Source organism: Arvicola amphibius, chromosome 2 (genome assembly GCF_903992535.2).
Source record: "Arvicola amphibius chromosome 2, mArvAmp1.2, whole genome shotgun sequence".
Taxonomy (NCBI): domain Eukaryota; kingdom Metazoa; phylum Chordata; class Mammalia; order Rodentia; family Cricetidae; genus Arvicola; species Arvicola amphibius.
In genome coordinates this window covers 79,238,283-79,255,652 of record NC_052048.2, presented here as the reverse complement: position 1 = coordinate 79,255,652, position 17,370 = coordinate 79,238,283, and the positions used below count along the sequence as shown (strand labels likewise).

The 17,370-nt window shown below is 40.3% G+C and overlaps 1 pseudogene and 1 gene segment (V, D, J or C); both read left to right on the top strand.

The window, feature by feature from the left end:
- The first annotated feature begins 796 nt into the window (after positions 1-796).
- On the top strand, positions 797-10,017 carry LOC119807253 (annotated as a pseudogene).
- Positions 10,018-14,920: 4,903 nt separating this feature from the next.
- On the top strand, positions 14,921-15,445 carry LOC119806945. The segment is given in 2 exon segments: positions 14,921-15,010; positions 15,135-15,445. Coding segments are annotated over 2 exon segments (366 nt in total).
- Positions 15,446-17,370: the final 1,925 nt, after the last annotated feature.

Here is a 17,370-nt window from a genome sequence, read left to right as displayed (position 1 = left end):
CGGGAGGCAAGATGATGCAAGTTAGACAAATTTAAATACATAGATATAGACATTGATGCATAATTTCTGATGCTTTATTTTTAGTTTTCAATTATTTTTATCTGACACAAGTTTACATGAAATCATTTGGTGTAACTAAAATGCTACCAATCTTTCCTCTTCAATATTCTTCTTTATTCCTTTAGTATACATCTCAAATTGAAGGTTCCCCTGTGAAAATGTAACAGTATGTGAGTCACACTGATAGGTTATACATCACAAGCACTTGGAGGGATGGTAAAGCAGAGGTAGCAGGTCATATGGAAAGAGAGTAGTGGAGATAAACAATAGTCACAGTCTCTTGGTCTAAATGATGTCTAATCCTTTCATGACTTCTTGAGCCTTGTATCAAAACTCCATAAGATATGATAGAAACTTTTATAGCTGCCTAAAAAGAAAATTGCCAGCTCAATGAATTGGTTTATATTGTGGATTGTTTTATATTGTGTATTAGTTTATATATAGACTTCTTCAAACTATGGATTTAAGTATCAGTCTTAGGCCATTCACAGACATATTCTCTTTGAAATACTTCCACATAAGGAAATAAACTTTCATGGAGATGAAAAGATGGTTAGTCAACTTTATGTGCTTGTATATTTTTTCCTGACTGAGAGATGTTAAATTCTAAGTCCATCTGTCCAATCTCCTCCCTCAGTACTAAAAACTAGTTTTAATTTTTTTAAGAATTATCTTATTAGTTTACGTATAGGGGTGTTTTTTCTGCATGTATATCAGTATACCACACAACTACTTGATGTTTGTAGAGGCCAGCAAAAGATTCATTCCCCTTGTTCCAGAGGTAAGGAGAGTTGTGAGTTACATTTTAGTGTGTGCTGCATATCTAATGAGTCATCTGTAAGAAAAGGCACTCTCCTTAGGCATGAGCAATCACTCCAGCCTACAAAGCCCACTCTTCTAACCACAAGATGATTTATGGATCATGTAACAATGTACTCCAGATGATAATAATGTAGAAATATTTCCAAAATCATAGGGAAACTCTCCTCTCAAAGAAGAAAAGGACACTTCATGTGGCTGTTTTATGTATCTATTTTGAAAAATGTCTAAATCCTTAACACCTTCCATAATCACAAAGTTATGATTTCATAGTATTAAGGTACAAATCTCTTTCTGAACTAAAATCAAACTGAGGATGGTTGCACTTCGTCCAAAGCCCAGATAAGAGAATCTATTTCTGTCTTCTCATCTCCAAGAGACCTAAAGTTTGTTTTATGATCCCTTCTCTTCACTACAACATGTCTTTTTACTGTCATGTCTCCTTGCATATAGTGACAATTCTCCACCAATGTTATGAGTGCCACATAATTTATACTGATATTGCCTATGTTTTCAAAAATGCAACCATTTTATGTCATATATCAAATTACTTTGTACTAATTTAATTGAAATATTCCTAGTTTCATAGATGCATTTTGTGATTGACATTTTATAATTTGATATATTTTTTCTTCAGCTTAAACACTTGTTTTGAAATTAAACAACCTTCCTCTAAGATATTAGATTTCAAGCATTTAGAAGGTGGTATGACACTGTCAAGAGGTAAGCCAGCTATATTTCCACTCAGTTGTGATGACTATGAATTTATGGCTAACCAGGGTTGGGAGAATTATGCAGCCAGTGGAAGAGTCCACATAAAATTTCCATGAATAATAGCTTAAATTCTTATCTATCTGAGGGTTAGACATTTTTTCTATTTGAGGGGAAAGAAAAACACAGAGGCTTTTTGAGGGTAACTTTTCTGTTTTTTTCTTCATCTTGAAAATATCCTCGCTTGTTCCTTTACATAGTCCCCTAGTTAGCTCTACATCTCGTCTCGCTGCTCTAGAGCACAGCTTCCATATCTCTAACTCTACTTCCTTTCTACCAATGCCGTCTTCAAAGCTCTACACCATCTCTCTCTCTCTACAGTATCCACCACATCTCTCACAGCCAAACTCTGGACAATTACATATTACATTTTTATGGCCTGACACATTCTCATAACTCATGAAATGTCAGGTAGTTTCTCTTAGGCTAGGGTTGTCACATTGACTGGCCAGTGAGTAAGATTTGGTCATACATGTAGCCTAAATTAAAGGGTTCTCAGAAAAAATGTGAACAGTTACCTTAACCTTTAGTCTATAGGATAAACTGAGGCTGGGACTACATGCAAAAACATCGATTACTGAGAATGTTGTGTCTGCTAAAGTTGCTTCTTGGTTGACTTGAATCAGCAATAAACAACACATGTGAAAATAACCTGATATATCTGTTTCTAGGGGTGGCCAGATATTCATCTCCAGGAAATACCAGTTTGTTTGCAATATGTTCTAAGGTATAAAATTATCTGTCTCTGTGACTGAGAAAACTTTTACTTTTCTATGTCAGTCTGAATAATGAAAAATATCATAGTGTAATTTTTATTCGTCAAAATTATACTGCTGAATCTGATCTTGATTGGGGTATTGTGATTGTGTAGTTCATTTAAAAATGTCACTCATAATCGGTTTCTAGCCATAATTAAAGGACATCGAGCCTATAAATTTGGGATCCTTGAGAAGATAATAAGAAGGTGAACTCCCAAAAAATCATATAGTAATCCTCTTGGATATTGGAAGTAGACACGATCGCCAGGCAAAATTGGGAACTTGAGGTTTGGGCGAGACTGGGCCAAGGGAAGATGGGGAGAGAAAAGTGTGAAGGGGAGAATGGGGGGAGCTCGGAGGAATGGGGTGCTTGGGATATAGGAAGGGTGTTATGGGAGCAGGGTAGCATATATCTTAATTTAAGGAGCCATCTGAGGGTTGTCAAGAGACTTGACTCTAGAGGGGTTCCCAGGTTTCCAGGGAGACGCCCCCAGTTAGTTCCTTGGGAAGCTGAGGAGAGGGAGCCGGAAAAGGCCAGTTCCTATAGCCATACTGATGAATTTCTTGCATATCACCATAGAACCTCCACCTGACGATAGATGAAGAAAATGACAGAGCCCCACATTGGAGCACCGGACTGAGCTCCCAAGGTCCTGATGAGGAGCAGAAGGAGAGAGAACATGAGAAAGAAAGTCAGGACCGTGAGGGAACCTCCAGCTGGCGACAGATGGGGAAGGTGACTGAGCCCCACATTGGAGCACTGGACTGAGCTCCCAAGGTCCTGATGAGGAGCAGAAGGAGTGAGATCATGAGGGAGAAAGTCAGGAATGTGAGGGGTGCGTTCACTCATGGAGACGGTGGGACAGAACTAAAGGGAGATCACCAACTCCAGTTGGAATGGGACTGATGGATCATGCGACCAAACCCGTCTCTCTGAATGTGGCCAACAGTGGGGGCTGACTGTGAAGCAAAGGACAATGGCGCTGGGCTCTGACTCCTCTGCATGGACGGGCTCTGTGGGAGCCTTCTCAGCTTGGTCGATCACCTTCCTGGACCGGGGGGGGGGGGGGGGGGGGGGGGGGGGTTGGGGAGTTGGGAGGACCTTGGACTTAGCATAGAGTGGGGAACCCTGATGGCTCCTTGGCCTTGAGAGGGAGGGAGGGGAGGTATGGGTGGAGGGAAGGGGAGGGAAGGGGGAGAAGGAGGGGAGGGAAGGGGGAGGAGGAGCGGAGGGGGGGGGGGAGGAGGAGGGAAGGAGATGGAAATTTTTAAATAAAAAAAAAAAATCCAGCACCCCCAAGTCACCTTCTGGGAGATAAGCCCCACCCTCAGGCTTCAATTATAATGTTAAATTAATACCCTGGCGGGAGGCTGGGTACTGGAAAATGCAGGTCTGATGTGTGTCGTTTCTAGTGTGCTTTCGAGATGGAAGAGGAGAGAGAGGCATGGGAAGACTTTATGCTATTGTGTATCTGCATTAACTCACTAAAAAGACACGCCATTCATACTCTGCAAATCCCAGGGGAATAAAATCTGATTTGTGAACAAAAAAATAAAAAATAAAATGTAATGTATAATTAGGAAATATATGTTATTAATGGATAGTCATCAATAATAGTCAAGCATGTAGTCATGTTAGATTTTCTAGATATATAGAGATATATTTCAGTTAGATAGACATTCTTCATATCTTTCAAAAACTGCAGAATATGGCATTTAAATGTTTTAATAACTTAGGGTTTTTCATGACAATGAGACACGTCTGCTCCTGGCAGCACCAATCTACTTCAAGAGGAAAATGGGCATCGAAGAGGCTCCTTATGAATTTGGTTAGTCATTTGGACAAGAAACTGCTCTTGCCTGGACTATTGCATAAACTGGACACAAAGAACCCACAGAGAGAAGACTGCTGAATTTTCCTAAAGGTGAGATGGTCTTTCAGGGTTCCTGATTCATGAAAGAGTCTGCAAGACATTCTACAGGACACAGCAAAAAGTGACTAAACTCTCTTTGAAATTTCCTGCTTCATGGAAATGTCTGCTGGATACTTATGGGCCTGTAGGCCGAAGACAGATGCCCCAATGGTACAAAAGAACTTTGGGTGACTGTCCAGGTAGTGAGATGTCTCTGTCATTTCTATAGTTTGAAAGTTGCTTATTTCTTGTTTGTTTAGGTAATATTATATCCTTCTAGAGTCTTTGATGGAGTTAAAAATGGTTAGATATAGTTATAAAATCCTTAGTTATGATAAAAGATAAAATAAATATAAATATTATAACTATAATTCTTGCTTGATAACTGTTTTGTTATATGTAATTTTACTATGTTAAAGTTAAAGCCTTCCTTTTTGTTTAAGCAGAAAAGGGGGAAATGATGGAGGATGGTTATATGTCTATGTGTTACTTTCATTGGTTAATAAAGAAACTGTGTTGGCCCTTTAGTAGGACAGAAAATTAGGTAGGTGGAGTAGACAGAACAGAATTGTGGGAGAATGAAAGCAGAATCAGGCAGACATCTCAGGCAGTCGCCATGCCTCCCCTCTCTTAGTCAGACGCAGGTTAAGATTTCTCCTGGTAAGCCATCACCTCGTGGTGCTACACAGATTACTAAATATGGGTTAAAGCAAGATGTGAGAAGTTAGTCAATAAGAGGCTGAAACTAATGGGCCAGGTAGTGTTTAAAAGAATACAATTTGTGTGTTGTTATTTCGGGGTATAAGCTAGCTGGGTGGCAGGAAGCAACCCACAGCTCCAACTACATGGAAAATGCTACAGAGCCTTTTATGGAGTACATATTTTATGTAAATATTTTATGGAGTACATAGTTGTAGCCACCAGAGACCTGTTATGTGAAGAGAGCTCAGGGCAGGGTCAAGATGGCCAAAGAACCCTTTTTCAGCCTCCCACAAATGCTTTTGCCCCACAGACATTTCAAGAAGTAGCTGCAATGCTATCTGTATACAGTTCTGAATGCTACGGGGTCATGTGTTTGCTGAGGTCTAGATCATTTTGAGGTGATCTAGCTCTCCTGTTTTAACTTTTCCTCTTCAATAGCTCTCTTCTTAGAAGGGTCTAAATGTGTCATTGCCACTCCTCATTTCTCTAACATTTAAGCTTACCTGGTCCTTCACAATTCATTAGGGGCCATGCCATTCAAATTACCTACAGACATTTGTCTTGTTTCAGCCACTACCTTACCTCCCTCTCTTTCACTGTATTTCATTGTCTTGTTGAAATGCTATTGTTAGTCGTGTTTACTTAATTCATGTTCAACATCTCATTTCATTGTTTTGAAAGTGTGAATTCTGTTATTTCTAAGAGGTTCTTCATTATCTGTTTATTTTACTCACTATAAGTATGTGAAGCTAGAGTCATGAATACAGCGAGTTGAGTTTAAATTCAAGGAAATTACTTCAATGGAAACTTAAAACCTTATTGCTTTTAATTTCCGAACATAGTGTTATTTTCACTTAGAGTTTTCATCTGGAATGTTATTATGTGTTAAGAATCATAGGTGTATAATTTTATTTGATAGTAATAATCTTTACTCATTTACTTCCTTGAATTTGTGCAAATTTGGAACAATCTGGTTGTCTTTGGCAGATGAATATGCACTGCCATAATTAGTCTAATTTTCCTCTTTGCAAGTATTGTTTCCAAAGTAAAAAATTTCTCCCAGCTTAAATCTTCTTTGCAACAATAGAAATCCTTTAAACACATCTATATGGAATGCATACATCCCAGCCCTTGACTTTTTCTTGGAATCCATTTGAGAACTTTTGTCCCAGTAAAGTGAAATGTTTGTGTTTTTGATGCTACTGATGGAGCAGAAAAGTATTGCATTTGTATTCTGCCATTCTAGCCTTAATTCGGATTAGACAGACAGGAGCTTCAATAGTAATTTATGAAAGGTGGCTGTGGTTCAAGAGAAGCAGGCTCCATTCCTAGCTGACAGGAAAAATAGTAGCATCATTCATGTGATACTGATTTTGAAACATGGACACTACATGACTGTGGGGTATTGGTTTTCTGTCCTGCCTGGTTCCCACAGTTATTATGTCCCAAAGAAATTGCATAGAGGTCTACATTAGTTATAAACTGATTGACCCATTAGCTCAGGCTTCTTATTAACTCTTATAACTTATATTAGCCCATTATTCTTGCCCATGTTAGCCATGTGTATTGGTACCTTATTCAGCAAGGCAGTCACATCTTACTTCTTCTGTGACTGGGTCACAACTTGCAGACCAAGCTTTCTTCTTCCCAGAATTCTCATTGTTCTCATTGACCTGCCTCTACTTCCTGTCTTGTTGTCCTGCCTATACTTTCTGCCTGGCTACTGGACAATAAGTGTTTATTTAAAATAGAATTGGCAGGATACAGACCACTGTCCCACAGCAGGGGATGTCGATTCTTCTCTGAAGTTTCAGAGAACTGCTGAGGTCAGGTGTCCTTATGGCAGCTTTGGATTCCCTGTCATGAATCCTTGAGTGGCCCATCATGAAGTTGTGAATATGAAGCCTGGTACACATCTGAGACCTCAAAATGTTTGACCTGAAAGAATTATACAATATCTGAAAGGTGGGGCTAACATAAAGGGAACAGAACCAACACAGGTGACAAAAACTTTAAACACAATAACGGCTGCACACAAGTGGTAAAGCCTCTGTAGGATAAAATGGCCAAACGAAGAAACCCACCCTGGATCTGAAACCAGAGCCAGTAAAAGAAACACACTCCAGTTCTGAGACCTGAGCCAGTGAAAAACATACTTTAGCCCTAAAGCCAGAACCAAAGAAACTTGCCCTCACTCTGAAACCAGTGCCAAAGAAATACACTTTGTCCCTTGAATCAGAGTCAGTAAAAGAAATATTCCTGCCCCCAAAACTAGAGCCAAAATGCTTAAGCAGTGAAAGAAACAAATTTTGTTTCTGAAATCAGTCATCTCTGCTCCTGATCAACTAAACTAACCAATCCCAGAGCAGGAAAAAACTAACTAATCCTTCTTCTCCCTGATAAAACTCTGCCCCTAAGAAGTCCTATATAAGCTCTGTGCCTCTTCAGTTTGTGGCTACTTTTCTTCCACCCTTGTAGAGGCAGCCATAACCCTGGACTCTTCCCTACCAATAAATCTCTTGAACAGAGTTTGGGTGAAGACATTCTTTCACAGAGGCAGAGACTGAGGAAGCCTTCCGTTAGCAAGGCTGAGTTGTTATGACTTCACCAGAGAGGTTTGAAGCCAAACAGAACAGGGCTGTAACACTTTAGTTGAGGAAAACTTCCCTTAGCAGAGCAGAGTTGCTACACTCTAGAGAGCCAGAGCCCACTTGTAACAACGTTACTGGGGAAGTCCTCTCCTGCAGGAGTAGAGCTGTCACTTGGGAGAAACCTTTCCTAGAGCACTGCTGTAAGTTTCTACGCTTATTGTGGTCTGTGCTATTCCTTGGCTACCAACTGCCAGAGCCCTCTTCAACCTACTGTAACACTCAAGATACCCTGGCTCCTGATGGTCAGAGCACTCTTTACCTGAGTTGTAACACTCAGTATTCCTTGATTCCCAACTGCCAGGATCCCTGCGCTTCTACGTTGTGACACTTCTAATCTCTAAGCATTTGGGTGGCTTTATTCTTCATGTCTAGTCGACTTCCTTAGTAATATGTCATATCTCTGACTTCATAAATATGTTCCAAGAAAAATGCTGCCCAGTCCTGTGGCTCAGCTCAAATTTGCTCTGTGAAAAAAGTTCCTGAAACGCCAAAGCTCAACGATATTGTCTCCTCTTCAGAGTTCTGTGTTTGTATTTTTAGAGACCATTTGGGTAGTTACAGTAGAATAAAAATATCTGTTCATGCTCTGACCATGCTGAACCATCAATCAAGTCCCCCTTTTTCTTGTTTACGATTTTTTAGATTGGTCTTATATTTTAATTAATTCATCATTACTTTTACTTTCTATGATGTGTTACAGTGCTTTAAATATTATTCCTTTTCACTGGTGTAATTTGTTCATTGACAATTTTATACATGTGCATATATTGAATTATTATTGCTTTCACTTATACCGCATCTTTTATCTCCACACTACAATTCCAATTAAAATATGCATATCTTTTATTTATTTTGATTTGTGACCCCTGAGTTTAATGAGGATATCTCTGATCTTGAGTTTAGTTTGTAATTATTTGTTTGAGATTAGTAGGATCATTTGTCGATACACAACTAAAGACAATGGCTTTTCTTCTCCAAGATATTACAATATCCAGTAGTTCATCCCAAACTCCCCTAGTGAAATAGTATCTTCATAGCATTCCATCATACTCAGTCTGTTGTCACTTTCTCATGTACTGACAGTGTGATTTTTTTCCCATCCTCCATTGCTCTTGCAGTACCCTGCCTGGCTGCCTTATCAAGTACATGGTTATGTGGAATTGCTTCTGAACTTTCTGAACTTTCTTTTTATCCCCTCCCCACACCCAACCCATGACCTGGCCATTCAGTTGACTTTATTCAGTCTGTCACTTTCTCTTCATGTTCTGGGATTTTTTAAATGCTTCTAGCTCTACTTTCCATTAATCTACAATAAAAACATTCTCCTCAACCATTAAGAAAATGCTTTCAGACAAACTGTACAGGTCGTGCTGCAGGGTGGTGTAGAGTCACTCTCCCCTCCCACAGAAGGTGCCTGGGCAAGACCAGAAAGTTAGTAGGCATACAGAAGTGGGGAATGTTTTCCACAGAACCTGGGACAGGTCCCTAAAAACATTCTCCTCAGAGAAGGAAAGGGAATGGAAAGGCCCATTCTACTTCATCGAAGATACAGATGCCCCAGTTTGGGCTGATGAAGGTCTGGTCCACTGGGGATTGTGACAATGATGGTGATGAGTGGGAGCAGGAGATCCTTCTCACTGAGAAAGCAGTTGAGGCCATTAACAAGTTGAATCCAAAACTCAAATTCTCTGTCCACTTTGGCGACTGCATCCATGCCATGCCAGGAAGTCCTTGGTGGAAAGAACAAACCAATGGCCAGCATCAAGCACTAATGGCCATTGACCAAGACATTGCAAAGGTGCTGATCAGTGGCAACCATGATTTGGGCAATGTTCCTACAGTTGAGGCCATAGAGGATTACTGCCAGATGTGGGGAGATAAGTATTTCACCTTCTGGGTAGGGACTGTCAATGATACCTCCTAGTGCTCTGCACTGAACCAGTTCCAGAACTACTTTCTGGGCCAACAGCTGATTCCCCACAGAGCAGCAGAGGTGCCAGCAATTCATTGTCTTCCAGCATACCCCACTGTTACTGTGGAGTATTGATGAGGATGATGACAACTTCAGCCTCACCAAGGCTATGAGAAAGGAGCTGGCAGACAAGCTCAGTAGAGCAGGTATCAGAGTCGTGTTCTCAGTCCACTACCACAGGAATGATGGGGGAACCCAACAAGATCTTGATATGGTTTTTCCATCAGCCATCAGGTGCCAACTAGGCAGACACCCATGGGCTCTGTCTGGTGGGAATCACTGCTGAGAAAATTGTTCACGATTAGTACAGCTTAGATGAGCTGAGTAAGAGAGGAATTTAAGATGACCTGAAGAAGTTGATGAAGGAGTGATTCCCCATGTAACCCACTCAATTTCCATGCCCATGACCTGTCATCTTGCCAGAATGTTCACAGTCTCTCATAGCTATGTCTGAGTTAACGGGCTGGTTTGTGCATGGATGTTCTTTTATGTAAATCAACATACTGGATCTTATACTTAATTATATTCAAAAGAAGGCCATCTTCCCTTTAAAAGCCAAGAAAGAAGGATCTGGATATTTTCCAATTATCATGTGAGACTTTCCACTCGATGTTTGAATAAATTCTCATTATTGTACAACTTTTAACTCTTCTCTTGAATCCCAAAGTTTCTGACAACTTACAGTTAATACCCACCCTCTGTCCTGAATCCCAGTTCAGTACCCAAGTGTGATCTTCAAAAATTCTTTGACACAAACTTCATTGCTTTTGTTAAATTGTTGTCAGACTGCTGGGAAATCAAAGGTCCCTTCTCCCTTCCTGGCAGCCAAATTGTACCACTCTATCCCTGGGCCATAAAGAGTCCTCATAACAGCGATCTTCAAAGCCACCACTGGCTGTGAATTTCAAGACTTCTGTTACTGCTGATTGTGTGAGCACAGGTGGTTCAGGCAATGGTGTGTTTGCCTTTCTGATGACAAGTGTCACAGTCATGTATAGAGTCTATATTCCAAATGACCAGAATAGAGGCTGCAGAATGAAGTCCCTGTATAATCCATGTGTCTGCCCTGTTTATATCCTCCGTTGGATCACAATGAACCTGGTAGGAAAACTAGACTTCATGATGACTTCTCTCAAGAACAAGACAGAACTGTCACTGAACAAACTATACCATGTTAATTGCCACAGAAATTTAATACCCCTTGACAAAAAAAATAGTGTTACTTATAATAATACCTTTCACTTGGGAATCTGCTCTCCTGACTCCTCTGGGAGCTTTGACCTCTATTACTCTTCCTCCATACATCCTCTGGTCTGATGCTCAAATAACCAGGGCCTCTCTCTCCTGCCACAGAAAATTTGCAGTGTCCTGCAGTGGCATGAGGGAATCTGAAACTGAGTTTAAAAACCCACTTTTTAAAAAATGAACTACAAAGCCCATTGAATTGAAAAACATTCACTTTAAAATGTAGAAAAATCATGAGAAATTAAATAAAAGGATAATTTGATATGCAATTTATATGGGACAAAAGATAAAAAAATAATTATGCTACAGATTGGTAACACACCAGAGTTCATTGTTAGGTAGTACAAGAAATTGAAATTTGGATTCAATGTGTGTCTTATTGTTACTATTAATGTGATGAAAAACCATGGCTAAAACCAAATTGGGAAGGAAAGGGTATATTTGGCATAACTGTACATCACATAACTGTACATCACATAACTGTACATCATCAAAAAAAGAAAGGTCAGGATATCTAACAGGGCAGGAATTTAAAGGCAGGAGTTAATATAGAGAATACAAGGGAAGACTTTCTTTCTTTTTTAAATATTTATTTATTTATTTATTAGAAATTTCCACCTCCTCCCATCCTCCCATTTCCCTCCCACTCCTCCAACTCCCTCTCCCCCTCGCTCTCCAGTCCTAAGAGAAGTCAGGGTTCCCCACCCTGTGAATAGTCTAAGATGCCCCCTCCATCCAGGTCTAGGAAGGTGTGCAACCAAACAGACTAGGCTCCCCAAAAGCCAGTACATGCAGTATAATCAAAATCTGATGTCATTATCATTGGCTTCTCAGTCCACCCTCATTGTCAGTCACATTCAGAGAGTCTGGATTGATCACATGCTCATTCAGTCCCATTCCAGCTGGCCTTGGTGAGCTCCCATTAGATCAGTCCCACCGTCTCTGTGGGTGGGTGCACCCCTCAGGGTTCTGACTTCCTTGCTCATGTTCTCCCTCCTTCTGCTCCTTCTGAGCCTTGGGAGCTCAGTCACATTGGAGTGTGGGTCTCTGTCTCTATTTCCATCCATGGCCAGATGAAGTTTCTTTATCAATGGCTTCTCAATCAGCCCCCCATTTTAGCCACATTCAGAGTCCGGTTTGGTTGCATGCTCATTCAGTCCCAGTCCAGCTGGATTTGGTGAGCTCCCATTAGAACAGGCAAACTGTCTCAGTGGGTGGACCAACCCCTTGCGGTCCAGACTTCCTTGCTCATCTTCTCCCTCCTTCTACTCTTCAATTGGACCTTGGGAGCTCAGTCTGTTGCTCTGTTGAGGGACTTTGTCTCTATCTCCATCTGTTGCTGAACGAAGATTCTATGGTGATATTCGAGATAATAATCAGTATGTTAGTGGGAAAAGGCTAATTCAGGCACCCTCTACTCTGCTGCCCAAGGACCTAGGTGGGGACATCCCCATGGACACCTGGGATCTCCTCTAGAGCCAAGTCTCTTGCCAACCCTCATTTGACAAAATTCAACACCCCTTTATGATAAAGGTCTTGGAGAGGGTAGGGATATAAGGATCATATCTAAATAAAATAAAAGTAATATAAAGCAAACCAACATCTAATATCAAATTAAATGGAGAGAGACTCAAAGCCATTCCACTAAAATCAGAAACAAGACAAGGTTGTCCACTCTCACCATATCTCTTCAACATAGTGCTTGAAGTTCTAGCAATAGCAATAAGACAACATAAGGAGATCAAGGGGATTCGAATCGGAAAGGAAGAAGTCAAACTTTCATTATTTGCTGATGATATGATTATGTACATCAGTGACCCCAAAAACTCTTCCAAAGAACTCCTACAGCTGATAAACACCTTCAGTAATGTGGCAAGATCAACTCAAAAAAATCAGTAGCCCTTCTTTATACAAAGGATAGAGAAGCAGAGAGGGAAATCACAGAAACTTCATCTTTCATGATAGCCACAAATGCCATAAAGTATCTTGGGGGTAACACTAACCAAGGAAGTGAAAGATCTATTTGACAAGAACTTTAAATCTTTGAAGAAAGAAATTGAAGGGATACCAGAAAATGGAAGCATGAAAATCCCCCATGCTCTTGGATTGGGAGGATCAACATAGTAAAAATGGCAATTCTACCAAAAGCAATCTAATAGATTCAATGCAATCCCCATCAAAATCCCAACAAAAATTTTCACAGACAATGAGAGAAAAATAATCAACTTTATTTCTTGTGATTAGCTTAATATGCTTTCTAATAGATCCCTGGAACTCCAGTCCAGGTGTGGTTTTACCTACAATGAGTTGAGCCCTCCCCCTTCAATTAGTAACTAAGAAAATTATTTATAGAATTGTATACAGTATTATCTTATGGAGACATATTATCAGTTTATTCTCTCACATGACTTCAGCTCATGTCAAGTTGACATTAAACTACCTATCCTTGCCCCCAAACTCCCATGATACCCCCTTCCTGAGGTATAATGTGGAGATCCCCTAAGCCTTGTCCTCATGGCCTTGCCTGTCCCTTATCCCTGCCCCTTCCCAGTCCCCACCCCAACTCCCATGATTCCCTGCTCTCCCAGCACCTACAACCAGGAGCCCCTGTGCCCAGCCACTTCCTGTCCTACTGCCTCACTTCCCACTTCATCCCCACACTGCCCTCCAAGCCTGCCTGTAGATTAAAGTCTGCAAAGTAGCAGGGACCTGATGTGACCTCAGAGTATCTGATGTGAGGTTAGGGGATGGGGAATTGGGTGTGGGGTGACATATTGAGACAGGAAGTAACCTCGGGTGACTGGAAGTGGGGAGTGGGTGATCCTGGGGGTGATACAGGGCGACTAGAAGTTCCCTCGGGGGACAGGAAATGACCTGGGGGACCAGAAGTAAAATTTGGGGACTTTCTGGGTATGGGGTGACTCCAGATAATCTCTTGTGGCTGGAAATAACCTCTAGGAACTGGGATTGGGGGTTTTCTGAATTCAGGATGACTGCCAGTGGACTGACAGCTCTCTCTCCCACCACAGTGAAGCCCTGCCCCAGGAAACTGATGATTGACAGTTAAGCTCCACCCGAAGGATTAAAAAAAAAAAGAAACAGTAACTATCCTGAGGTGAAATAGAACTAGAAGAGTTAGTTGGTGTGGACTTTGCAGGTTTGTGAATCAGAATGATTTCAAGGATGAACTTAGTATGCATAGTCTTTACTTTTAAAAGGGAAGGGACTGAATAAGAAAGATTATGAATGATCATCCCAGAGTGTTGCAGACACTGATCTGGGAATTATTTAGTGTTCTTACAGAAAGAGATATGCTAGAGACTTTTAAAAGGCAGAGAACAAGTTCCCTAAATTGAACTTGAGAAATAGAGGACAAACCTATATAAGGGAAACAATTTAGTTTTGACACTCAATATCTAGCTCCTTCCTCATAGATCATTAAGCTCTGTTTATCAAAGGGTATTTTTACATTTCATTATTTTAAATTATGATTATCAATGTATATATATATATATATATATATATATATATATATATATATATAGTTCCCTTTGTTCCATTCTATGCATCTAACTTTCAGTCAAATTTATAGCTCTGTCCATGGCTTTTACTGGTGATTTATCATGTAAAACCCCATAGAAGAAAACAGAAAATATTTTGGCTTGAACATAAATTTCTTGTAGTTTCTAAAGAATTAAATCTCTAACTGTCCATCTTATATTCAATGTTAGAAAGAAAAGTATGATTTTTATTATTGCAGTAAAAAACCAAAACTACACCACACAAAATAAAACAGAACCTCTCTATTTAAAGACACTAATTATATCATATCATGTAGTCCCTTGGGGGGAACGCTTTCTCAATAGCAAGTTGTGTCTCTCAGGACTGGTGGAGCGTCCCTATATATTTAGACTTCCTGTGTTACTGCGATGAGCAAACACTGCAGCTATCCACAAGACTGATTGGCTGATTTGCATGTACACAGAGCATAACCCCCTTAACTGATAGATTCTTAACTGACTGTTCACTGTCCCTGCAGGAGTCATTTCTAGTCGGGACATACCATGGCCATGAAAGCTCCTGCTCAGACCCTAGCAATTTGTTTACTCTGGCTCTTAGGTAAGTTGCACAGGAGGGAAAATCTTTTCAGTGCAGAGTAGACATCACTTTTCTTCTAATCAGGGAATCCTTATTATAACATTGTTAACTGTGTTATTTTTATTGGCTTTTTTCCTACTGTCAGGTGCCAGATGTGACATTCAAGTGACACAGTCTCCTCCATTCCTGTCAGCATCTCTAGGAGACAAAGTGACCATCACTTGCCTCGCAAGTCAGGGCATCAGCAATGACTTAAACTGGTACCAGCAGAAATCAGGACAAGCTCCTACACTCTTGATCAAATATGCAAATAATTTGCAATCTGGTGTCCCATCAAGGTTCAGTGGTCAATATTCTGGAAAAAGTTTCACTCTAACCATTGGTAGCGTGGAGCCTGAAGATGTTGGAACTTATTTTTGTCTACAGCATTACAATTTTCCTCACACAGTGATATAAGCCATGACATAAACCACCTAGGGAAGTAAGAGTTGCAGGCTGTGCTTCCTCATTTGCTACTACTCAGATGCTTATTTGTTAAGTCCTCTTGTATTTCAAGAAATAGTTTTGCTTAAAAGTGTCCATATATCTATTTATCCTTCTCTCTCTGGTCCTCTGCCAGCATTCAGAGTGCATCTACCACAACAGACTGTAGTGTGGAGCTGCGGGCAGCTTCCTGCCACCCTGCTCTCGGCCGCCTGCTAGCTTATGCCCCAAAATAACAACACACACATTGTATTCTTTTAAACACTGCCTGACCCATTAGTTTCAGCCTCTTACTCACATCTTGACTAACCCATATCGAATAATCTGTTTAACACCACAAAGTGGTGTCTTACCAGGAAAGATTCAGCATGTCTGTCCTGGTGGCTGGCTTCATGGTGACGGGCATCTCTCTGAAGAGAGGCACGGCGGTCTGACTAACTTAGGAGAGGCGTGGCATCTGACTGAGCCATCTACCTCACTTCCTTCTTCCTGTTCTGTCTACTCCACCCACCTAAGGGCTGGCCAAGGCAGTTTCTTTATTAAAACAGAAGACCCTTCCACATCATTTCCCCTTTTTCAGTTTAAACAAAAAAGAAGGCTTGAACTTTAACAGCAAAATTACATATAACAAAACAGTTATCAAGTAAGAATTATAGTTACAATATTTATATCTACTTTCTTTTATCATAACTAAGGAAAACTATAACTATCTATCTATTCTTCAACTCCATCAAAGACTCCAGAAGGATATAATATTACTTAGGTGAACAAGAAGTAAGCTACTTCCAAAACTCTAGAAATCACAGAGACATCTTGCTGCCTGGACAGTCACCCAAAGTTCCTCTGTACCATTGGGGCATCCATCTTCGGCCTTCAGGCCCATAGTTTCCATCAGACATTTCCATGATGCAAGAAATTCCAAAGGCAGTTCAGTCAGTATCTGCTGTGTCCTGCACAATGTCTCACAGACTCTTTCATGTATGAGGAACCCTGAAAGATCATCTCACCTTTAGGCAAGTTCAGCAGTCCTCTTTCTGTGGGTTCTTTGTGTCCAGTTTATGCCAACAGTCCAGGCAAGAGCAGTTTCTTGCCCAAGTGGCTATCAAACTCCATAAGGATCCTTTTCAATGCCCATCTTCCTCTTGAAGTAGATTGGTGCTGCCAGGAGCTGACGTGTCTCATTGTCATGAGAAGCCTTAAGTTATTAAAACATTTAAGTAGAATATTCTGTAGTCTTTGAAAGATATTAGGAATGCCTATTTAACTGAAATATATCTCTATATATCTAGAAAATCTAACTAACATGACTACAAGCTTAACTATTATCAATGATTATCCATTAACAACCTATATTTCCTAATTATACATTACATTTTTAAATGAACTACACAATCATGATACCTTAATCAAGATCAGACATACATATACATATAACAAAATTGACCTTAAAATCCATACCAATGCAAATTATTCATATCTATATCATATCCCCCTTTAAATGTAAAAGAACATTTATAAACTATATTTGGGAACATGGGCACAGTTATCTCTCTCCAAACTGCTTCCTGCTGAATGGGGATGCTGTTAATCAGATCTTTCATGGTGTAACCTGTGTGCCAGGTTCATCTCAGTCATCAGTTGGTTGAAGTAATTTTCTGAAGTTGTTCACAGCAACCTTTCAGGAGGCCATGGTCTATCATACCATATTGGGATAGAAGCAATCCACAGGGTTTCATTTTCTGTAAAAACAAAAGAAGAATCTCTTTTCCAAAGTATCATATCCTTAGATCCAAATTCTGAAGTCAAGGTATTTTCAAAATATCTATCTTGGATTAGTCCAGCAGCATTTATAAACAAATATCTTTTAGCAGCTGTTGCTTCTTCCCCAGCATTCAAAC